Here is a 24,275-nt window from a genome sequence, read left to right as displayed (position 1 = left end):
TGTACTTTGGGCACCGGAGCCCGCCCTTGGGGAGGGAAGAGAAAGGCCTGAGTCATTCCGGTTCGGTGTGTTGGATCTGGGCGGGGCTCGGGTCAGATGCCCCTCTTCTCTCCTCCTCCTCCCGTACCCCTACCCTCTCTGACTCTCGCGAGAGCTCTACAGGCTATAAAAGTAGTGCCGCGTATTTGCGTGCGCTTCGAGAGACTTCTTCGTGACCTGCTACTTGTGGTGCTTGCGTGTCGGAGTCGGTGAGTGTGTGGGCAGCGCGGCCTCGGCGAGCGGAGCGCTCCACATCCCTCTGGTCGCCCTTTACTTCTCCCCCGGGCGCGCCCGCCGCAACTGGGGTTGCTGTGACTGGGGAGGTGGCCTGGCGTGGCCTGCCGCCCGAGCGGGTGCAGGCGGTTCGCGCACCTTCCCGCGGACCCCCGCTGTGGGTCCCCGTGAACCCTGAGGCTAAGGTCAGCTCGAGCCTCTTTCCCGGGCGACCCAGGCAGAAGGAGCTGATTGGCTCGGAAGAGCAGGCTGGTGGTATGGGTCCCTTCGATTAGTTTCCTGCCGCGCTGCTCGAGAACCTTCTACAATGGACTGACCTGAGGTCACCCATTCGTCATGTGTAGGGGTAAAGGCTGTATCCAGTCTTGGGCCGTTACTACCTGTGAAGCTTCGGATATTAAGATTCCTTTCCCTGCCCTTACTTTCTCCATTTGTGGAATGGGCTTAGTTGTGATCCCAGATTCCCTCGTCAAAGACTTCTCTCCTGCTGGCGATTTCTGAAGTGCTGTGGTGGTAGTGGTGATGGGAGTGGCAGGACCTTAAGTGGGGTCTGGGGGTGTGGTTTTCTCCAGGGAGGTTCCTGGTCAGATCTCCTGAAGAGGCCCAACGGGTTGGAAGTCCAGCAGGCTTTTCCCTGATTGGTCGGGCTTTAGCGCACGTAGGGCCACCTGGAAAAGCCTGTCTGGACGAGGCCATTTACGTTAGGCTCACACCCTGTATTTGGTCGCCAAGTTGCCTCGTCCCTTAGCTGGTGGGTTTTCTTGTTGTTATTAAAGATACTAAGCAGTAGAAAGTTTGAGATGATCAGTGCTCACTCAGCGATTCTTTCGGTTGTGGTAGTATGTACTAAAAACTTTGGCACTTACTGAGTCTAAATCTTAACTCCTTGGTGTTGACTTGAGGGAATCCAGTGTAACATTGCATTTTAGCAATAAATTAATTTTTGTACTTTTCCAGGATCTTGGTCCTGAGGTCATAAACCCATTTTTCATTTTTGAAAGGACTTCTAGGGCTTAAACATGAGAACTAAAGTTTTGAAATTGAGCAGATTGGTTTTAGGGTGTGTGTTCTTGGCAAATCTACCTGGAGAATATCAAGTGTGCTTCCCACATTTTGAAGATAGATGGAGGCACAATCCAGGGAAAGGGCACCATTCCCTGCTTTTGGGAGTCAGACACTCCGGCATTGTGCCTTTGGGTTCAGGTTTGGGAGTCAGTCCCCTCTCTGCTTCTGCATAATGAAAATAGAGAGGAAATTGCTATTGCACAGATGACAGTTCAGAAAAAGTAATAGAGGTTACTTTAATTTGTAAAGAAACTGCTGTTTTTATTCTTTATTTAGTTTTAGAGAGAAGGGAAGGGAGGGAGAAAAAGAGGGAGAGAAACATTAGTGTGAGAGAGACATGGGATCAGTTGCTTCTCTATGTGCCCTGACCTGGGACAGAACCCACAACCCAGGTAATGGAACTAGAGACCTTACATTTTGTGGAACTAGGCCCAACCGACTGAGTCTTATAGGTCAGGGCTGTAAAGAAATTGCTGTTTTTAAATGAAAACAAAGGCTGATATTCAGAGATGTGTGATACCTGCTTTTGTTTCAAAAGTTGGAAAGCTAATCTTAGGCTTCCTCCTATTGTAAGTTAATGTATTTATTCAGGGCCACCAGACAAATCCTTCATTGTACTACAGCTAAGTCTAAGTAGATGAAGAAGGGTGTGGGTTATCTAGAGAAAGACGACTTGTCTCAAATTCGCTTCCTCTTTTTTATCTTTTCCAGCTGATAGCAAGATGTCTTCAGGAAATGCTAAAATTGGGCACCCTGCCCCCAACTTCAAAGCTACAGCTGTTATGCCAGATGGTCAGTTCAAAGATATCAGCCTTTCTGACTACAGAGGTAAGAGCAGTTACATTAGGTTCGTTTGAATGCAATTATTTTGCTATTTAGGGATGGCTTGTTCAATTTTTGTACCTTTGTATGTTTGGTTGTAAAATGATTTATGTCTCCTAGGTCAAGGTGTTTCAGGTGCCAAGTGGTAATTATCAAGTTATTACAGGGTAGTTATTCTAGATCCAGACTATTTCGAAGAAGGCACATGCTTCATTATGCCTGAACATACTAGCTCAGTTATCTTCTCAGTACTCGACTGTATTATTGGAGATAGTCTCATTATCTGTCTCATAATCACTTTGTAAGAGGTCTGCAACAATCTGAAGTCTCACAGGTTGTGTTTGGAGCTGTGACACTGCTTGTTGGGTTTATGAAATATGCGTCATGCCTACTGTATTATTAGAGTGTTTAGGCACATTCCCTTGACTGTTTTACCCCCAGGGGAGAGTTGGAGTCACCATTGGAACAGCTCTCCTTTCTGTTACAGCTTCATGCAGACACATGTCAAGTTCTAATAAGGCCTCCTTTACCTCGAAGTTGGGAGTAGCTGGGTCTTCTCGGATAATTAAGACTAGATTCCTTTGAATACGAACCTGAAAGTCAGGTGACAAGTATGCCTTTTATAGTGATATGTAGTAATCAGTTCTCGGAGTCAGCTTTTGGGTAGAACATGTGATGAGGTTTCCTGTCAACATTACACTTGTTGGTTGGAATGAGTTGGTTAGTGGGACCCTGTGGGGGGGAGCTTCTGGCAGACATGGTAAGTAGGATCATAGGGAGTTGACCTTGGCCCGAAAGTAAAGGCAGGATGTTTAGGGAGAGCTGCGTCTTGCCCTCTTTTTTTTTTTTTTTTTTTAAGATTTTATTTATTTTTAGAGAAGGAAGGGAGGGAGAGAAAGGGATAGAAACATCCATGTGCGAAGGGAACCATGGATCAGTTGCCTCTTGCACGCCCCCAACCGGGGACCAGGCCTCTCTGCCTTTCATGCAGCTTGTTAGGCAGTGCCCTGGAGAGGTGGTTTGGAGGAATTTCTCCTGATCGTGATTTTCAAAGTGAATGTCAAAGGAGCAACTTTTTTTTGACTCTCAAACATTGCTGCTTCTTGGAAGTGAGTATTTGTTCTAATAGCTCAGCCCATGAGGTGTGAGAGGCTACCTGGTCAGTTAAAGATCTACTCAGTTGGTCATCTGAGTGACTTCAGTAAATCTCCAACAAGAAATCCTGTTTCCTACCAGGATTTTTGGAATGTTTGTCATATAAAGTTTTTCTTTTTAAAAATTAATTGAACATACATTATTCTCTTAATTTTGATACCTACATTTTTAAAAAAGATTTTATTTATATTTAGAGAGAGGGAAACATCAAAGTGTGGTTGCCTCTCGTGCATCCCCTACTGGGGACCTGGCCTGCAACCCAGGCATGTGCTCTGACTGGGATTGAACCAGCCACCCTTTGCTTTGCAGTCCGGCACTCAATCCACTGAGCCATACCAGCCAGGCCTGCCATATAAAATTTTTCTGTCAGGCTTGTTAGGAACACATTTGTGGTGATTCAGGTGATCACTTAAATCTTACCCATTCCATGACTGGTTCATTGTGAAAGAAGTGCAAAGGCTCTGACTTCCTCTTATTGGTCTCCTACTGTCCTGCAGCAGAGAATCCAGCATCTTGTATTGCTGGATTCTCTAAGTACAGCTTTTATTGGGCACTGACTGTAAGCATTGGCATTGGGCTCTCCGGTAGATAATTGCATTCTTGCTTTTGCTTTTCTTCATTGGAGAACTTGGTGTCTGCTAATTTTAACTAGCCAGAGAAGATCAAAATCAGACTGAACAGTGTTTGTTCTTTAATTGGCAGCTAATATGGAGACAGAAATATAAAGCGTCCACTGGAAGGAACTTTTTTACATGCAGTGCCTCCTGCTGCAGGAGATTCTGAAAGTAGCTGCTGGGAGGCTAAGCGACATTTATGTTTGAGCATTTTGGTATCTAACATTTGTCTCTGGTATCAACTTAAAAAGGCCTCCTGCCCTGACTGGTGTAGCTTAGTGGGCTGGGTGTCGTCATACAAACGAAAGGTCGCTGATTCGATTGCCCACCAGGGCGTGTGCCCGGCCTGCAGTCTAGGTCCCCGGCTGGGGGCGTGTGAGAGGCAACTGATCCATGTTTGTCTTGCACATCAATGTTTCTCTCCCTCTATTTTTTTCCTTCCTTCCCCTCCCTAAAAATAAGTCAATAAAATCTTCTTTAAAAAGATCTCCTTTTCTATGGGAAAATGTCTTTAATTTTCTGTTCTCTATAAAGCAAGGATGTCCGTTTCAAAGGCTAATTTGGGGCTTTTCTTTTTTTCTAGGAAAATATGTGGTGTTCTTCTTTTACCCTCTTGATTTTACCTTTGTGTGCCCCACGGAGATCATTGCTTTCAGTGATAGGGTGGAAGAATTTAAGAAACTCAACTGCCAAGTGATTGGTGCTTCTGTGGATTCTCACTTCTGTCACCTGGCATGGTAAAGCTGTTGGTCCATTTGGCATATGGACTTTTTAACTAAGCAGGAACCGGGACAGGGATGCTTTGGCAATAATGTTTCTCTAGTTTTGGCTTCTGGCTTCTCATGGAAGGAGGATAAAGGCTCTGACTTTCCCTTATTGCTTTCTTATTACCTGGCAGCAGAGGAGAGGCAGCTTGGGTTGCATCTGAGTATACCCAAGTTTGACATTTTTGGGGGAAGTGAGGTCAGGAATTTTGGGGGTGGTGTAAGTATAATTAATGTATTTGCTACACGAGAGTTTGAATGAATGTGCGTGCCTTTTGCTGTAGGGTCAACACACCCAGGAAACAAGGAGGACTGGGATCCATGAACATTCCCTTGGTGTCAGACCCCAAGCGCACCATTGCTCAGGACTATGGGGTCTTAAAGGCTGACGAAGGCATCTCATTCAGGTATCTACCTGCGGGAATGGGGGCTGACATTCATCAGGAGAGGTACGGTTGGCTGAGGGCCTTCTGTTTGGAGAAAGAGCCCTGATCTGTACAGACTCCTTTCTCATTTTACTTTTTTACCAGTTTTATTGAGAAATAATTAACATACATCACTCTGTTAAGTTTAAGGTGTACAGTATGATGGTCTCATTTCATTCTTTATGCAGGGGCATCCTTGCTAAGGGCAAGGCCTGTGCAAGTGTGGGAGACTAGCCCATTCCATTGTTTCTGTATTCTAACAAGCCAGTTTTTAAACCTGTACTGCCTTTTCCTCAAACCTTCAATCTCTTCTTCCCAGGGGCCTCTTTATCATTGATGAAAAAGGTGTCCTTCGCCAGATCACCGTAAACGACCTTCCTGTTGGCCGCTCTGTGGATGAAACTCTGAGACTAGTTCAGGCTTTCCAGTTCACTGACAAACATGGGGAAGGTAATTCAGCCTGCCTGGCGACAAGACAGCAGAATGGTGGTAGAGTGGGAATGGTGTAGGGACAAAGTCTGCCAAACAAGGAGGAGGGTGATTATGTCCCTTTAAGAAATTGAAGTCTCTGAATTATAGTGGGTTGTGGGGGTGGGGTAATGAAAAAGCTTGGGGAGAAGAATATAAAGGCTATATATTATTCCAACGGTACATTCCCAGCTTTTCCCCTGCTCATTTACAATTATTCACTGCTCCACATTTAACTTATTAAAGGAGTGTAGGAAGATCTCGTAGGTTCACCCTCTATAAGGGTGAAATGAAAGGTTGAGAACCACATCTGGAGTTAAAGTTTGCCATTCCTGACAAGTGTTTATTGGGAGAAGAGTTAATCTCTGTAGTCCATATTTGTTTTGTTGGGGTTTTAAAAAATAAAAGTAATATATGACTAGCTTTGCAATTTGGAAAATAAAGTAGGACTAATACAACTTTACCCAAAGACAATAAGTAGACACAGCTAACACATTTCTATTTATTTTTTGTTAAGATTTTATTTATTTATCTTCAGAGAGAGGAGAAGGGAGGGAGAAAGAGGGAGAGAAACTTTGACGTGTGAGTGATATACATCAGCTGGTTGCCTCTCACATTCCCCTAACCAGAGATCTGGCCCACAACCCAGGCATGTGCTCTGACTGGGAATCGAACCAGCGACCCTTTGGTTCTCAGGTTGGCACTCAATCCACTGAGCCACACCAGGGCGAGGTTTTTATTTTTTAAAGATTTGTTTGTTTATTTAGCTTTAGAGAGAGGGGAAGGGAGGGAGAAAAAGGGAGAGAAACATCCATGTGTGAGAGATACATCAATCAGCTGCCTCTCTCACACCCCAACTGGGGACCTGGCCTAAAACCTAGGTGTGTGCCCTGGCTGGGAATCAAACCTTTGACCTTTTGGTTTACAGGAAGGTGCTCAATCCACTGAGCCACACCAGCCAGGGCTCAATTTAAGGTTTTTAGTTTAACATTTGCTAAGAATGTAGGCCCTTTTCTTACTGCTCCAGCACTGGTACTTCTCTATATAAGTACACTTTTAAAATTGATTGAACTAGTTGATCCCAGCTTCTGGATTTGTAAGGCTGTAGCTTTTTTACTTCCTTCTGCATCCCCCAGTACTGTTGGTATGAGACAACCTTATCCCAACTAGTAGTTTAGTTTTAAAGACTCAGTTCCTACGGCTGTAGGTGCTGGGTATATGGGGGTAGAGGATCATGAACCCCCTCCCCCTCAACTTAATGTAATTGAGAACAGGATAGGTGTGATTAAGTGCTTCAGAATCAGGTTAAGTGTCCAGGTGGACCTGGACAAATTTCATGGATTATTATATTTCTCTAGAAGTTAAGTACTTCAAACTACCTTTCTAAAGCTCTTTGAACTCTTGATACTGTGATTTAAAGAAGATGGAAGTTGTTAGTCTGGATTAGTGGTTATCTGTTTGGGGGATCCAAAAATGAAGCTTGGCTAGAGTGGGATACGGGGGTCAATAGGGATCAGTGAGAACTGATACCAGAAGGCACCTTCTGCAAAAGCTTGTGTGGGAGTAGATTGAGGGAGCAGAAGGCTGCTGAGACTGCCCCCTGGTGGGGGGTGAGCACAAAGACAGGAGGAGTGGCAAAACTGGCCCTTCACTGGATTTTCTGAAAGGACCTTGCTCTTGGGCTAGACTCTTGAACCCAAGCGTTCATGACTGAAGCTTGCTGCTTCAGGCTCTGTTGGTCTCTGTTGTTGCTTCCCATCCCACTAGAACAGACACAGCTTTCTGTATGCAGCTTTTATGGCTTATGGTAGTTAACATTTGAGAGCCTATGAATACTAAGCACTCTATATGAAGTACATTACATGTGTTGTTTATTTGACACGTAACCCTACCTTCCCTTTTTTTTCCAAACTTAAAAAAAAAAAAAAGTTTTGTATTTTAGAGAGTGGAAGGGAGAGAGAGAAACATCAATTTGTTGTTTCACTTATTTATGGTTGATTCTTGTTTGTACCCTGACTGGGGATAGAAACCACAACCTTGGCATATCAGGATGATCCTCTAACCAACTGAGCTACTGGGCCAGGGTCCTGTGGTTTCTTTGTCTTTTTTTTTTTTTTTGAGATGTAATTGACATAACATTAGTTTCAGGTGTGCTACATAATTAGTATAACCTACATTCCTGTTTTACACAGCACTTATTCATAGTAAAATGTTGGAATCAAAAATTAAAGCCTTTTTCCTTAAGGTAATTAAAATACTGAAAAAGTTATGTATAGGGCCTTCTGTGTTGGGGCCATTCTCTCATGCTGAGATTTTCATGGCTAGTGTCACTTTCTTCTTGGAGGGTCATGGTACTTCAGTTGATTTAAAGCTGGTTTATGTGGTACCCAAACAGTTTTGCTGGACTCCATATCATTGTTATGTATTTATTTATTTTAAAGATTTTACTTATTCATTTTTAGAGAGAGGAGAAGGGAGGGAGAGAGGGATATAAACATCAATGTGTGGTTGCCTCTTGAGAGCCCCCCCCCCCCCCCGCCCCGGGTACCTGGCTCCTGGCTTGCAACCCAGGCATGTGCCCTGACTGCGAATTGAGCCGGCAACCCTTTGGTTCACAGGCCAGCACCCAATCCACTGAGCAGCCACACCAGCCAGGGCTATTGTTGTTTTTTTAAATCTTCATCCGAGGACATTTTTTTATTGATTCTAGAGGGAGAGAAGAGACACCGATTTGTTGCCTTTTTTTTTTTTAAGATTTTATTTACTTAGTTTTAGAGAGAGGGGAAGGGAGGGAGAAAGAGAGGGAAACATCAGTGTGTGGTACCTTCTCACATGTCCACTACTGGGGACCTGGCCTGCAACCCAGGCATATGCCCTGACTGGGAATCGAACTGGTGACCCTTTGGTTTGCAGGCCTGTGCTCAATCCACTGAGCCACACCAACCAGGGCTAGACAGAGGAATCTTTTGATTTCCTGTTAGCACCTAGTGTCAAACTTTTGACTGCCTGTGGCCTGGTCCTTGCTTTTATGCTGCTCTTTGTTCTCTGCAGCTTGTTTATGCTTAAGATCTGTGTTTTAACCCTTTGGTGCTACTAAAGACAGTAACCATGTAATAATCAAATGGGAATTTCAGGAAAGTAGTGGCAGCTGGGCCTGCCATTTAGCACTTGTTCCATCCATACTTTGTTCACAGACAGCTGGATGCAGTCTTGACGTTTGAGGCTATTCCTTGGACTGAAAGGGTCTTCCGCTTTCTCACTTGAGCAAGTGAGATTTTTTAAAAAAATCATTACCGAAGGAAATGCTTATTGATTTTGGAGAGAGGTAAGGGAGGGAGAAAGGAAGGGAGAGAAACATTGATTGGTCACCTGCTGCATGTGCCCAGACTGGGGACTGAACCTGCAACCTAGGCATGTGTCCTAACTGGTAATAGAATCTGCGACACTTTGGTTCATGGGAGGATGCTTGAACTGAGCCACCCTGGCCAGAGCTGAGCAAGTGAGACTTAACTGCTCTGTTATTGGTGACTATATGTCTCTTAGAAGACACGTAGTAAAAAGTGGAAAATGAGCAATGGTCCACTTGCCTCACTTTCTTCGGATTAGCCAAAGGAGCATTGCTAGCTCAGGATCCTTGTAGGAGTGTAGGAAAAGGTTGAAGGCTGTGCTTTGCATGTGTGTGAAAGATTCAAATTCCGACCTTTTGCTTAGCAAGGGGTGGAAGACAGGCTGAGTGCATGCAGGGCCTTTTGACTGAACACTGAGGAGGGAGAAATAGCTAGTGTTATGGGTTTAAACAGCCCTGGCTTTATCATTTATTTAGCTTAATTTTTTTCTTGGGTATAGGAGCAAGTCATTTAAGTTTTTAAATCAAGTTTTATTGTGGTTTTATAAACATATGACATAATTTACCATTTTAAGTGTACAATGCAGTTGCATTAATTACATTCACATTGTTGTGCATCCATCACTGCTACTCCCTGACCTTTTTCATCATCCCAAACAGGCTGAAACCATTAACCAATAACTTGCCATTCCCCTCTCCCTCCAGCCTTTGGTCATTTCTGGCTGTGAATTTGCCTATTCTAGGTATTTCATGTAAGTGAAGTCATACAATGTTTGTCCATTTGTGTCTGCTTTACTTAACATTGTTTTCAAGTTTCATTGTTGTTTGGGCCTGTGTAGTGTGGATCAGATCTTGTGTACCACATTTTGTGCATCTATCTGTTGATGGACACAGGGTTTTCACCTTTGGGCTACTGTGACTAATGCTGCTAGAATATTGGTGAACAGGTATCTGAGTCCTTGCTTCCAGTTATTTTGGGTAAATACATAGGAGTGGAATTGCTGGGTCATGTTTAGCTTCTTGAGAAACTGCCAAAGTTTTGCATAGCAGCTGCACCTTTTTACAGTCCCACCAGCAATACTAAGGGTTCTCTACATCCTTACATACACTTACTTTAAAATATATTTTTTTATACTATAAGCGTCCTGGTGGGTATGGTAGCTGATTGTGGTATTGATTTGCATTTGGCAATGTTAAGCATATTTTCATGGGCTTATGACTATTTGTGTATCTTTGGAGAAATGTCTATTATTTTTCTGTAAGTTGGGTCCAGTGTCATTCTTTTGCATGTGGAAATCCAGCTGTCCCAGCACCATTTTTTGAAGAACATGTAAGCTTATTTTTGAAAATAATGTTTTGGATGCATATATAGAGTTGTAGGGGACATGAATACACATTTACCTATTATCTGCTATTAACAATTCTTGCCTTATATACTTTATACAGGTTATTTTTAGAACAAAGGATACAGTTGAGGCTGTTGCTTAATTTTTTTTAAAATTAAATTTTAGCCCTGGCCAGTTGGCTCATTTGGTTGGAGCATCATCCCATACACCAAAAGATTTGTAGGTTCCATCCCCAGTCAGGGTGCATACGGGAGGCAACTGATTGATGTTTCTCTCCTATCCTCTCTCTCCAAAAACATAACAAAACAAAAAACATCCTCAGGTGAGTTAAAACAGTTAATTCAGGTGCTGAATCAATAAATCATGTGTAATAGTAACAGACAGGGCTATGGTGAAGATTAAATGGCATGTTTGTTGTTAGCCATGCACTAAAAGGCTGAATGATCTAGACTAGTAGGTTAGGTTTCCTGGTACTTGAGTGATTTAGGCTCTTTAGGGCTCAGATTTGGTTTCGAGGCATCCATTTGTCCATGGGAAGAGGGTGGAAGGTAGAGCTCACTACTGAGCAAATTATTAATTAGTGGTATCGTTCTCTTACAGTGTGCCCAGCTGGCTGGAAACCTGGCAGTGATACCATCAAGCCTGATGTCCAGAAGAGCAAAGAATATTTCTCTAAGCAGAAGTGAGCACTGGGCCATTACAGGGTCATGGCGGCAGTGTGCAGCCATGAGAACAAAACCTCTCTTTTACTATTGTCATGCTTATTAAAACACAAGATCTTAGATTTAGGCCAGATGTGGTCTGGGGCAAAACAGGCCTTTCCTGCAGGGTTTTGGGGGGCCAGTCTTTCTTTTTCTGGAAGAAATGACCTAAACTTATGGAGCAGGCCAACTGATGTGTACAGTAGTGGGGCATCACCTTTTTTGTGTAGTTTCTATTAAACTCAAACTGAGACCTTGTTGTATGTTTATTTTAGAGGGCATTAACTTTTGATTTACTCTCTGTTTTCCTTCCTTAGGGGAAAGTGAGAAGTGAGAGCTGCTTCAGAATCAGGAAATTAGAGGGGAAATGCAAATAGGGAATGGAACTAAATCAGGATATGAACGTTTTGTTTCACTATATTTGGGAAAAGAGCAAGACCTGCTGTGGTGTTGGCCATAGTACTTCAGTTTATTTTATAGGCTGCATTGTAGGTTACAGCTCCAGTGACAATGATTTCTTGGGCATTTACCCTTTACACTATTGGGAAAGCTGCATGAGTACCTGAAGCCTGGCTTCGTCTGATAAAAGCCTGCTACTGGTTCTATGAGATCAGAATTAGAGGCTCTGTACCTTTGGAATTGAAAGGGGGAGAAGACCTAGCACATAGGCTGGTGTTTTCGTAGGGTGGGACCTTCGGTATTAAAAGCACAGGGCACAGGGTTGAACACTTCTCACTTTCGCTGGGTTCCAACCTTGCTTTGAGGGTAGCCCTTTTTTTGGCCCTCATGTCATTGTTCTGAGAGAGGTGGTGGTGGGGGTTGGGAAGACTCCTGGCACTTGTGGTTAGGACAGATTCAGAACAGGATACTTCAGTGTATGCTAGTGGTGATCTTCCAGACATTCAACTTTTATCAGCTACCCTCTTAGCCTACCGATCGATCCCTTCAGTATTCTGTACTGTGAACAGCAGTACAAGATTCCCAGGGCCTTTGATAACAACAGGTAACATGCTGCTTTAACGCTAAGCATTGTTTCTGAAATGCATTACAGCCCTGGCTAGCTTGGCTCAGTTGGTTGGAGTGGCGGCCCAGAATTGAAAGGTTGCTGGTTTGATTCCAGATTAGGGCACGTGCCCTGGTTGCAGGCTCAGTCCCTAGTTGGGGTGAGTGCAGGAGACAGCTGTTCAGTATTTCTCTACATGTCTGATGTTTCTTCCCCTTACTCTCAAATAAGAATAAAATAAACCTTAACTTAGTCCCTAAAACAACACTTTTTTTTTTTAGGTTTTTTTTATTAGAGGAAGGGAGGGAGAAAGATGGAGAAAAACACAGACTGGTTGCCTCTTGCATCCCCCAAACGAGGGGCCTGGCCTGCAACCCAGGCATGTGTCCTGACTGGGAATCAAACCAACAACCTTTTGGTTCTCAGGCTGGTACCAGCCAGGGCCAGAGACATATCTTTGTACCATTACTTTGAGGATTATTGCCCCTAAACTCCTACCAAGTAGCATCTTGGAGCACTGCAGAGCATATCTTCCAAAGCAGGTGGGAATTCTGGATCTGCCTTTTTTTTTCCTACTGAAATAATTAGTTGCCTTGGTCTTAGATTTCTTGACAAAATGTCTCTGAGCCATGTTATCTTCATTGAAGATCTCTACTATAATTCTTTTATCAAAAGTAATCATCTTTTATCTAAAGTAAAATCTATGCCTTGCCAAAAGTCCTAGCAAGTACCACTAGTGTAAATAGGGATCCCCCAGGGGAGGGGGGCGTGGGGGTGGGGAGGATATCAAGGACCAGGAGTGGCAGGTGGTGAGGCCCTGGGGCTGAACCACCCTTGGGTTCTGCTGGGATTCTGAGGCTTGTTGGGTACAAGTGTGGTCAAGACAAGCTCAGGGGGTGAAGAGCTAGGCTGCTCTGAGGGTTGGGCCAAGCCCAACAATGCCAAGCGTTGGGCGGGTGGTGTGGAAAAGTAGGCCTTCTGCTCTTCCGAGTAGCGCTCCTGAGGTGTCACAGCATCCCTGTATGCCCAGTCACGCCAGTGAAAATTGAAGCCTTCAAGCAGGGCAATTCGGTCAGCTCTTCCTGGTACACAGTCGATGGGTTTAGTGGGTGGCAGATCTGGCACCTCTACTCCTGGCAGCAGCACTACCCCTCGAATAGCAAACCAGCCCCCAAATCGAGGATGTATGCACACACCTGATATATGCTGGGGAGAGGGTAAAGAAAAGTAAGGTCATGGATGTGTCACCTTGGGGCCAAGTTCAACTGCCATCAGTGCAACTAAGCTTATTCATTTCTCAGTGGACAGTGACTCCACATGTGAACCTGTCCCTCTTGTAGCTGGGCAACCTTTTCATGAACTCTCTGTCCATGAAGAAGGTTTTTGGAATCTAAGTGTCAACTTCAAAGCCTCAGCACTGATCTAATCACTGCTCTGCCCCCTCAATTCTGTAACAGGGTTTTACAGACTAGGTTCTCTGACCTGGTGTCCAAGGTGGGACTCCCAGAAAGCACACGGGGCTGGACCTCTGGATTGTGTCTACAGACTCCTTTGCCCATGGGAGGTGGAGGAATGTGAGCCCTGGTATCTTTATGGACCTTTACCATTTTCTCAGTCGAGTCATTCATACTTGACCTCTGACCTGGGTTCCCCAGGGATCAGCCTCTACATCCTGTCGTCGGTAGTAGTAAGCAGCCCCTGCCACATGGGCTGCTGTCTGGGCCAGAATCTTGGGGCGCCGGTTGGGGTGTACCTCATAGTCAGCGATGACTTCCATCTGCAGCTCTGGGAGGCTCTGGGATAGAGGACAAGATGGAGGCCCCTTTCAGCATGAGAGGAATCATTACTTGTCCTAGAGAGCCCTAATTTGTGTTAACATGGTCCAGTGCTCAGAAGTCATGTTTGAAGGGAAAACATAACCTTAAATTTGGGGGAGGGGCTCCAGTGAGAAGAAAATGATATTCTGTCCAGGAGGGCCCATGTTTGAAGGTCTTGTTCAGAAATCTCCTTAAGGGGTGACTTGGCTCTGCCCTCCAGAGTCCCAGTGTATGTGTCTGTATGGAAGCATTGTACATGTTGAGTGTGTGGTGGGGAAAAACTGTTATGTCCTCAAAAGGCCCGAAAGGCAGCATAAAGCTTCCAGGTTAAAGATAGGTGAGAGATGCCTGGGGGGTGTTGGGCTTATTTCTATTTCACTTGGAGGTCAAGGGAAGTCTGGTCTGAGGTTCGTAGTGTTGCCTATCAGAGTAGGGTGAGTAAGAATTTCAGACCTGGGGGGCTGCTAAAGGAAGGTGGCTGAACCTGGACTGAGCAGGCAGAACAGGGACAGATCGTAGTAATGTCAAGGTTGGCTTTAGGAAATCATCCTAAAGGTCTAGATACTGCACTGATCTTGGAGGAGCTCGAAGCAGTTGCAGATTGGGGAAGCTGGAGGAGTATATGAATGTTGCTCACCTCTCTAACACGGCCCAGATGGTAGGCCACACACTGGTCCACGGGGTCAGTCAGTGATTGCAGGTGGCAACTCTGCAAGAAGGGCTTGAAGGCCCGGTCAAACATGGCAGGTGTGCTGAGTACCAGGAAGGCCAGGGTAGGTCCTGGCAGGCGTAGGTGGAAGGCTGGAGGTAGGAGTGCATTGTACCATGCCACCTGGAACAGAAAATTCATACCTTAACCTGGCATTTAAGGCTTCATATATTTTGCCCCAGCCTCCAGCTCATTCATTGAATCATTGAATTTCTACTGATGATCTGTCATGTGTGTTTATGGAGGACTTGCCTGAATTGGACAGGATATTTAGAATACAGAGGCAGAGAATTCTTGAACAACTAGGGACAAAAAGAAATTGATTGTACTGTGATTGGTGCAATGAGAGGGCCAGGTGAAGGCCCTCTGAAATCAGAAAAGTCTTCTTGAAAGCTGAGTCTTTAAGGCTGGGAGGCAAGCTGACAGGTTGATATGGGGAGGAAGAATCTGGTGTGCATTCTAAATGGAGGTGACAGCATAAACAAAGAGAGGCAAAAAGTACAGGGCATATTTGGAGAATAGCAAATTGTCTAGTTTGATAGAAGTAAAGGGTCTGTAGAGAGAAGCAGAGGGAGAGAAAGGCTGCCAAGATCAGTAGGAAAGATTGGCTTTGAATACCAACTTAATGAATATGGGTCTAATTTGGTAATAACGTAGGGCCATTGAAGATTTAAGGAGCAAACCGACCTGATCAATTTTGAGAAAGATTAATTTGGCTGCAGTATGGAGGATGGATTGGAGGCAAAATGACGGCAAGGAGGCTACTGTAGTAAATCCAAATTAGAAATGGCCTGGACCAGAGCATGGATGGAAGAGAATGGATTTGAGAAATTCAGAGACAGATTCCTAAAGGTCCTTGTGGCTGATTGGATGTGGGGTTGAGAGAAGTAGGAGCTTAGAATGACTGGCAGGTCTTCAGTACAATAGCTGCAACTACTCAAGTCCACCTGACCCCCCAGATAGCATCCTTACTGTCCCCCATACCTGCTACCTACCACCTCCATGCCTTTACTCAAATTGTTCCAGATATATAGGAACTACTATAAAGGACACATGGACAAAATCAAGGGGGAGGGTCGAGGTGGGGGAGGGATGTGGGTTGGGCTGGGGTGGGGTGGAGGGATGGGGAGAAAAGGCACACAACTAATTGAATAACAATAAAAAATTTAAAAAATTGTTCCAGATATTTGGGATGCACATAAAACCTTATTCCTTCTAATTTGTTTTCTTCCCCCCCTCCCAAGATTTTATTTATTTTTAGAGGTGGGGGGGAAGGGAGGGTGAAAGGGAGGGAGAGAAACATCAGTGTGTGGTTGCCTCTCCCATGCCCCATGCTGGGGACCTGGCCTGCAACCCAGGCATGTGCCCTGACTGGGAATGGAACCAGTGACTCTTTGGTTCACAGGCCGACACTCAATGCCCTGAGCCATACCAGTCACGGCTAATCTTTTCATATAAAGCTCAGCTCTATTTTTTCTGGAAAGTCCTCTCTCTCAAACTAGACCCAACTTAACCCCTCCATCTACATCCTCTACCAGCACTGCTATGGGCCACTCAGTAGAAGGGGTGAGAGTAGCCTGTCTCTTAAACATTATGCAAAAGGCTCAAGCTACACAGCTCTGTGCAGGAGGCACTGATATGGAGCAAATGGACTTATGTAAACAAGGGAAAGTTGTGGAGCCAGACTTACGTGTAATTCGGGGGGTAGAGTTTATAATACCCAGCTCAGTGCTAGTGACTGGCAACATCATGAATTATCATCCTTCTGCTGGTGGATGGAACAAACCAGCCAGCTGTTTGCTTGTTCGGCAACACGAACGTCCTTCTCAAATGACCTAACCCCTAGCCATGCAAACGTTCCAAGCCTCGCTCTCTCCTAAGGAAACTTCAGGAAACTTCCAAAGTGACTCTGGCCCCAAGGGGGCCTTTCTTCCCGTTAATTATGTAAGTGACAGAGCCACAAGGTCACTGCATCATATGGTGTCTCCCATTCACCAGTCCGGCCCTGTCTGGGGGTAAAAAGACACACGTGCAACTACTCCTACCTACCCAAGCCCCCTCTGACACTGTCCTGGTAGATCGGATGGACACAGGACCAGAGGAGCTGTGGAAGGCTCAGAAGGCTTCCCGGCCTCACGCCACTATCACCACGACCAATTATACACCTCACCCTAGCATCGCATGAGAGATAAACCAACCTGGAAGGGGTAAACCTCAAAGCCAAAAGGGCACAACGTGTCCTCGATTTTCTGCTTCAGTTCTGTGACTTGCGGATCCATACTGAACGCTACACGCCGAGCTTGCTGGGGAATGGAGTCTCAAAGATAGCCTGAGTCGTTAACTTTTAGGGTAGCTTGGACTTCATTTCCCAAAAACTTGTGGGGCGCGTAGCGGAACTCTGCGCGATGCATACTGGGATACGTAGTTCATCGGGTCCTTAGAAACAGCCACTGTAGAATCAGAAAGACTCGGTTTCCCGGCAAGCTTCACGGTAGGGGTGTGAACGCACTTATTGCCTCCAGGGAAACGTAGTTCGGTAGCCAGCTTCAAGGGCTTTCTCCGCGAGAAGCGAACTTCGTTTCCCAAGTGGCGCTGCGGCAACTAGTCGAAAGTCGGCCTTTCCTTATCTACTAGAGGCTTTGAACCCGGAGGCGGCGGTAATAGCTGACATAGGTTCGGTGTGATGGCGACAGTATCCTGTGTCTTAGGAGGTCTCGACCAAGATTCGGCACCTTCAATTCCCTCCTGATGTGTCCACATCAGGGTATCCCGTTTCCCCCACAGTTCCCGAAGAACGCCTCTCCCCTGTCTAGTCCCAGAGGCGCAGTTTTGGTCTGATATTGCATCCTTATCCTTAGTATTCCCTATTTCTATCTGACATTGTGGCCTTTCCTGTGCTGTGCGTCGGTTATCCCGTGCTGGGAGAGTAAGGGTACAAGACGCCAGGGAGACAGACCACAGCAGGCAATGAGTAAGAGTGTGAGCTGGTCCGAGCAGCTCGACGCGCTTCTCAGTGCTACTGACGGAAATGTGGCCAGGATTAAGGTAAGGGGAAGTGAGGACCCCGGTTTGGGAATGTGGGATAAAGGACTCAGATCTCATTGAACATGCACTTATTTATTTTGTAGCAGCGGTTGTATCCCCTTGGCGTCTCTGCTGCAGGTAAGTATCGCCCCCTTTTCTATCCCCTTTCAGGATCTCTTTTCCCCTTTCAGGAAGATCTCTTTCAGGGTCTTTCTTTTCCAGCACCTGTACCATCCACTCTTCCTTCCAGTGTCCAACTATTTCCTTTCTTGAACAAAGATCTTTCCCCCCTCGTCCCATCCCCAAGTCCTCTTTCCTCTGCAGGAGACCTGACTGGAACCTGGATTTCCCCTAACACTCGCCTCCCCAATCAGGACCCCAAGCTCAACAGCCTTGGGCTCTAGAGACTCCTATTGTGCCAGAGAGGCTGAGTTGGGCTGAGGCCCATAGCACATCGCTCAGGGATGAAGTTACTATTCTCAGATCCCAGCTTCGATCCCAGGCTCAGGTGAGGATTGAAATCCTATGTGTGTATGTGTGGTGTTATGTGAGAGGAGGATACCATGGGTTGGGGAAGCCCCTTACTCAGTAGCTCATGTGGTTTTCTGCCTGGGTAGGTGACTGAGGCACTAAGGCAAGCTGTTCAGGGCCTGCTGGATGAGCAAGAGCAGCAGAAGTACCAAATTTGTGCCCTGGAAGGTATCTGGCCAGTTTATTTCTTCATACGCAAAGCCTCATACATGTGCAAACAATTTTATTGCATATCTGTTGTGTGCGCACTTGTGTCTAGATTTGAAAGTGGAGTCTCTAGGCTCATATGTGAAGCTCTTAGAGGGGTGATCCCCCAACTTGTCCCATTATAGCATCACTAAGGTTGCTGCAGGGGGGCCCAGAGAGGAAGGCTCTTATTTTGGAGCAGCGCCTGGACAGGCTGAGAAGGGAACTGCAGGGCCTTCGAATCCAGGTGCAGGAACAGGCCCAAGCCCAGATACAAGCAGGACCACAAAAGTGCGGTGCTACCAGTGGCCTTCACCAAGAGCTGCAGAATGAGTAAGTGATGGGCAAGACTTCCCCTTCAGGCCTTTGAATTCCTGGTACTCTGCTAGCCTCCTCTGGGCTTGTCGATTGGCTTTAGATGGACTCCTGTCATCCCTGCAGGAGGCAACTGCTATGGGAGGAGTCGGAGATTCTGAGGGAGGAACTGAAGTTGCTCCGGGACCAGCTAAGTAAGTAAAAGAGTGGAGGAGGGTATGCGTTCACCTGTTCCTTTTTCTGGAAAGCCTTCTTTTTCTCCCAGTAAGTGGTCATAGCTCTAACTGCTTGAGCTACTTAGCAGTCCGACAAAGTGTTTTGTCTTGCCTCCAAAGGTATGAGTCTACTCTCCCTAGTCAGCTTGGAAGCTTCCTGTTACCTGGATCAGCATGCTTATATCTCAGCTCAGCACTAGACTGGGCACAAGGCAGGGAGGGGGAAGGAAAGAAGTTGAAGAACAGCTTTCTTACATTTTCTCTCATCTGCAGCCCAGCATCAGGAGCTGATGCTGAAACAGATGGCTGAGGGGCGGCAAGCTCAGGCCCGCAGCTGGAAGGTAGGACCAGGATTGGACCTATCCCTTCAAATCTCCCTATGGAGGCTCCTTCCTTTCTCTGTCTATCCTGTTCTGTAGGCAGGCCAGGATACCCTCTTCCGTCCTTATCTCTTTCTCTTCTCTGTGATGACTCCACCTCCCTTCAAAGCTCTTCTTCCCAAGCCCTCTGTTCCAGGCCATAAGAAACTGTCCTTGCCCACTAAGGGTTCCATGTGTGTTGAAGAGGCCCATTATGGAGAGGCGGGGAGTGTTTCTCCTGGAGAGGGAGAGGTTTGATTTTACCTGGCACCATAATCTGGCAGATGTTGGAGCAGCTGCAGAGTGGCCAGGAGGGCAAGGAGGCTGCCAGGACAGAGGCCCATGATGCCCGGCGGGACCAGGACCTCCTCAGGTCAGGAGGTGTGAACGCCTGTGGCAGTGGAAGGGATTTGTTTCACAGAGGCCAGGCATTGGGGTCCAAAGTTTAGCTATCCTATATATGGCTTGGGCCAGTAGGGGCAGTAGGAGTATTTGGGATATAGTCCATAAGGGAAGTACTGAGCATTCTTTACTTGATATGGAGTCACTGAGGTATCTTTATATGTTTGGAGGATAAAGGTGAAGTTCTGGCCTCAGAAAGGAGGACGGTTCTGTGCTGGAAGGGCCCCCTTGACCCACCACCACCATTTCTGCCTCTGATTTTGTTTCCCTTTCCAGGACTTCCATCCATGTCCTCCAGTCTAAGCTACCCCTAGCTGCCACCTTTACCACATCTCTTCCTTCATCCAGCTCTGAAGCCATTCGTCAGAACAGTAACAGTAGCTGGGAACTTTTAAGGAAGCTAGGTAAGGGTAAGGGCAGGGAGGCCAGTTCTGGGGGAGGCTAAGTCTGAGTGGTGCCCAGATGCCACCAGCATAATTGTTTGGCACTAGATGGAATGGAGTCTCTGCCTCTTTCTTTGTGAGTCCATCAACCTCTTTTGCTACTTATCCCAAGTCAGGCCTGTATTTCTCTCTGTATCAGACAGGTCCAGGGCCTAATTCTGTGTATCACAGTGCTTGCTGATGTTTTTTTTTCTCCTTTTCCTTTCTCTCCTCTTAGATCTCCAGAAGAGCACTCTTTCTAACCTGGAACCCAGTAACTTTCAGCTCCAGGCCCAGAGCATTGAGCAGGAGGACCTGTCCTTTAAGGGCCCCAAGATACTCCTGAGTGACCTGTAAGGACTTGGAAGAGTAGTAAGATAAAGACTTCCTTGCTCACCTTCCCCTCCAAGGCCCTGTTTCTGGGCTCCCTGCCCCTCCCCTCTTGATCCAGCTGGTATCTGCCCTCCCTACTAGAGGCTTGTCACTGCCTGCCCACCTGCCCACCAACTGCAGTAAAACGGTTTAACCCTCCCTGATGTGTTTTCTGTGAATCCACATCCACATGGGATAGACTCAGCTGTACCTTTTCTTCCTGCAACATGACTACTTCTTGCCACTTCTCTGTCTGAAATCCAAGTTAAAGACATTTATAACTGTACCTCTGAGTTCAAACTCTGTGCTCAGTGGAGCTTGGAAGGAGGTGGGAGCTCCCATTCTGGTGGGTAGAATGAGGTAGGACAATGCTCTGGGGCAGTACTGCTGTGGGGATGCAGAAGCAGGTAAGACACTTGGGTTGGCGATGGGCGTGGACAATAGGAGGCTTTATCCTCTTCTCCAGCTACTGCTCTTGAGGCTCACTCCCGCCCTTTCACACCTCCTCATTCTTAGCAGCCCAGCCTACATTTCCGTAGCAGTCTACTTGCTAGTGTCTCTTCTTTCAATCTCTCTGCCTCTAATCCAGTGGCTTTCAGAATTTTTTGACTGTGGCCTCCAGTAAGAAATAGTTTACATTATAGCTAAGGAAGTACATATGTGTGTATTTATTAACTGAAACAAATTTAATGATTTAATACTTATGCTTAGTAGGGGTGATGCACTTTGATATTTCCTATTTCATTGAGAAAATGCTTTGTGGCTACTGGTTCTGATCCTTCCATCATTGGGTTGCTCTTTGGAAAATATATCTTCCTAGGTAGACAAAGGGAAGCATTACTTTCTTTTTACTTGGGCTTTGTATTCTGGACAGGATTTTCGTAGTAACAGTATCTCACTGAAGTTTCATGAGATCTCTTCCACGGCTAAGTACAGCCAAAAGATAATGCCATTCATCAAAGTGGATGTTTATTGAGCATAATACATACCAGTTCTGGTATGTATTTACCCTGAGCTAAGGTGTGCAATGGGCTCATTTAAAGGTCCCAGCTCTTAGCTCAGTCCAGTTGGGAAGAGGAGACAGTTATCTGAAGTAAAATCATAAAAGGCTGATGGCAGGAACTACTTCCTTTATGGGGTGCATTCAAGGCACTGGCATGACAGGTCATAAAGAGTGGCCTTTGACACCTGAATAAGGCAATCCTTGGTTCTTACCCTTCAGCATTAGGGAGATTCCTGAGAGTGGAATGGTAGAGACCAGGCCTGGGACAAACAGAACCTGTTCACTTGATCTTAGCCAAGAGGCTGAGAAGCGATCAAACAGCCTGTTTAAAAAACAAAACAAAACCATCAAGGCTCATCTTCCTGCTGAACCAGGTATATGGAATCCCTGACTTTTATTAATTTATTTTTTAATTAAAAAATATTTTTTAGAGAGAGAGAAAGGGAGGGAGACAGAGAGGGAGAGAAGCATTGATGTGAGAGAGAAACATCAATCATTTGCCTCTGATATGCGCCCCATATGGGGACTGAACCAGCGACCCAAGCATGTGCCCTGACCAGGAATCGAACTGGCAACTTTTTGCTTTGTGAGATGATACCCAACCAACTGAGCCACCTGGTCAGGGTAGGAACACCTGACTTTTAAATCTAGTCAGGTGATACATCTGGCTTGGTGGCATTATTTAATTCTGCTTGCTACCAGTACTCTACTTATTCATCAACTACTTTGCACTGGACTGTGGGAGGCAGGTTTGCAAGGGTGCCAGAGCTGTAAGGGCAGAATCCTTTAATGGCAGAAACATTTAATGGCTATGTGGAACAGTGGTATTTGAACTGTCACCAGGTGGCAGCACATGACTTGTTTCCAGAAGAATAACATAGAAAAGGCTTTGGGCCAGGGGGACCAGGCTAGGGTGCTCTCTTTTCTCCTTTTAGAGAGCCTGTGAACTAACAATTAATCTTCCTAAAACTGTCTGTTGAGGCTTCTGTCCTGCTAGGAATCTTTTATGTACAACAAAAAAGAAAGGACAAATTTGGCATTGAAGCCCAAGCCACATTCTTTTTTTTTTTAGATTTTATTTATTTACTTTTAGAGAGAGGGGGAGGGAGGGAGGAAGAGAGGGAGTGAAACAGCAATGTGAGAGAGAAACTGCCATCAGTTACCTCTTGCACACCCAGAAGGGGGGACCTGGCCCACAATCCAGGCCTGTGCCCTGACTGGGAATTGAACCGGCGACCTTTCGTTCACAGGCCACCGCTCAATCCACTGAATCACACCAGCCAGGGCTAATTCACATTCTTATCTCCTACCACACATCTTTTAGAAACTTTATTGCTACCAGGAATGTATACCATCTATATCCTTATCCATGGGGAATATGTTCCAAGACCCCAAGTGGAAGCCTGAAATTACAGAGAGTATCGAACCCCGTATATACTATATTTTTTTCTATACATACATACCTATAATAAAAAACTTTATAAATTAGGCACAGTAAGAGATTTTCAACTAAAAATAAAGTAGAACAATTATGACAATATGCAGTAATTAAAATTATGTGAATGTGGTCTCTCAAAATAATGTAATATATTCACACTTTTTGTGAGATGATGAAATGCCTATGTGAAGAGATGAAATGAGGTAAATGAGACATTAAGAGTTAGTTACCTGAACACAAGCAATGGCAACATGACAGTTGAGATAGCTACTAAGTGACTAGCCAGCAGGAGGGTAGCCTGTGCAGCAGGGATACACTGAACAGAGGGGTGATTCACCTTCCAGGTGGGATGTAGTGGGACTACACGAGACTTTATCATGCTATACAGAATGGCTGCAATTTAAAATCATGAGTTGTCTATTTCTGGAATTCAGACCACAACTGACCATGGGTAGCTGAAACTACAGAAAGTGAAACCCAGGATAAGGGTGCACTACTTACTCAAATTCCACTCATCTTGACAGCGAGTCTAAATATGTAGGAAAGGTGATCTCTAAGCCCAGGGAAGGTTGGTGCAAGAAGGCCCATATTCCACTGTTCCTTTGCCTGCTCTTGCCCTTCTATTTTTTTTAATTATTTATTTTTAGAGAGAGGAAGGGAGGGAGAAAGAGGGGGAGAGAAACATCAATGTGTTGTTGCCTCTGGTGCGTCCCCCACTGTGGAACTGGCCGGCAACCCAGGTATGTGCTTTGACCTGGAATCCAACGGGGACCCTTTGGTTTACAGGTGGCATTCAATCCACTGAGAGCCACACCGCCAGGCCCCCTTCTAGAAGCGGTAGACCTGTTGCAGTCTGCTCAGGCATAAGATTGAGTGCCCGAGGTCCAGGCATATAAAGAAAGCATGAAGAAATATGTGCCTGTTGAATAGCTGAATAGAAATGTACTCTGCCCAGCTCTTTCAAAATCCTGTTCTCAAGCCAGCCAAAGTGTTACTTCCTCCAAGAAGCCTTCACCAGAATTAATCTCTTAGCCTAGCTTAATTACTCCGTCAGCATTTGGTTTAACCCTACCCACTGCTGCTACTGTCAAGTCGTTAATATAGTTATTGTTTATGTAACAGTTCTCCTCAGCCAGTATATTGAGATCCCGAAGGACACTGCGTTCACAGGACTTTTCCGTAAACGGATAGTCTTACTTAACTATACCTTCACCAACCCAAAAGCCGCGCCAGTCTAATCCATTTTCTTTTGCGTTTGTCAATTACCACTAGTTTATATGTTTGGGATTTTGATTGGTCCATTTTGTGTTTACTGTCCCACCTTCTGCGAGGCTCAGGAATTTGGGGTTACACCAGGTGTAATCCCTCAGCCTCTGTACCTCCTCTGCAACACACTGCCTCTTCTGTTTTTACCCTCACTTCCTTCCTATTGGTTTCCTTCGTCTTCCAGAATTGGCGCCTAGGGCTGTTGATTGGCTTTTCTGGACGCCCATCGTGCCC

At 45.7% G+C, this 24,275-nt stretch overlaps 3 protein-coding genes across 3 annotated transcripts; 2 read left to right on the top strand and 1 right to left on the bottom strand.

The window, feature by feature from the left end:
• The first annotated feature begins 92 nt into the window (after window positions 1–92).
• PRDX1 (peroxiredoxin 1) lies at window positions 93–11,232 on the top strand. Its single transcript, XM_024571200.3, has 6 exons — window positions 93–248; window positions 2,050–2,166; window positions 4,513–4,666; window positions 4,978–5,100; window positions 5,438–5,568; window positions 10,879–11,232. Exons 2-6 carry the CDS (start codon window positions 2,061–2,063, stop codon window positions 10,962–10,964), a joined length of 600 nt encoding a protein of 199 aa, XP_024426968.2. The 5' UTR covers window positions 93–248; window positions 2,050–2,060; the 3' UTR covers window positions 10,965–11,232.
• MMACHC (metabolism of cobalamin associated C) lies at window positions 10,958–16,839 on the bottom strand. Its single transcript, XM_024571190.4, has 4 exons — window positions 16,707–16,839; window positions 14,437–14,631; window positions 13,625–13,777; window positions 10,958–13,188 (listed from the first exon to the last, which is right to left on the bottom strand). Exons 1-4 carry the CDS (start codon window positions 16,785–16,787, stop codon window positions 12,769–12,771), a joined length of 849 nt encoding a protein of 282 aa, XP_024426958.1. The 5' UTR covers window positions 16,788–16,839; the 3' UTR covers window positions 10,958–12,768.
• A 266-nt stretch (window positions 16,840–17,105) lies between these two features.
• On the top strand, window positions 17,106–20,493 carry CCDC163 (CCDC163 homolog). The gene is made up of 11 exons (XM_024571159.4): window positions 17,106–17,200; window positions 17,367–17,553; window positions 17,637–17,670; window positions 17,907–18,040; window positions 18,150–18,231; window positions 18,396–18,582; window positions 18,691–18,758; window positions 19,053–19,120; window positions 19,423–19,511; window positions 19,817–19,944; window positions 20,201–20,493. The coding sequence occupies exons 2-11, from the start codon at window positions 17,476–17,478 to the stop codon at window positions 20,317–20,319; spliced, it is 987 nt and encodes a 328-aa protein (XP_024426927.1). The 5' UTR covers window positions 17,106–17,200; window positions 17,367–17,475; the 3' UTR covers window positions 20,320–20,493.
• Window positions 20,494–24,275: the final 3,782 nt, after the last annotated feature.

The sequence above is a fragment of the Desmodus rotundus genome, chromosome 3 (assembly GCF_022682495.2).
Source record: "Desmodus rotundus isolate HL8 chromosome 3, HLdesRot8A.1, whole genome shotgun sequence".
In the NCBI taxonomy this organism is placed as follows: domain Eukaryota; kingdom Metazoa; phylum Chordata; class Mammalia; order Chiroptera; family Phyllostomidae; genus Desmodus; species Desmodus rotundus.
This window is presented reverse-complemented; position numbering and strand designations above follow the sequence as displayed.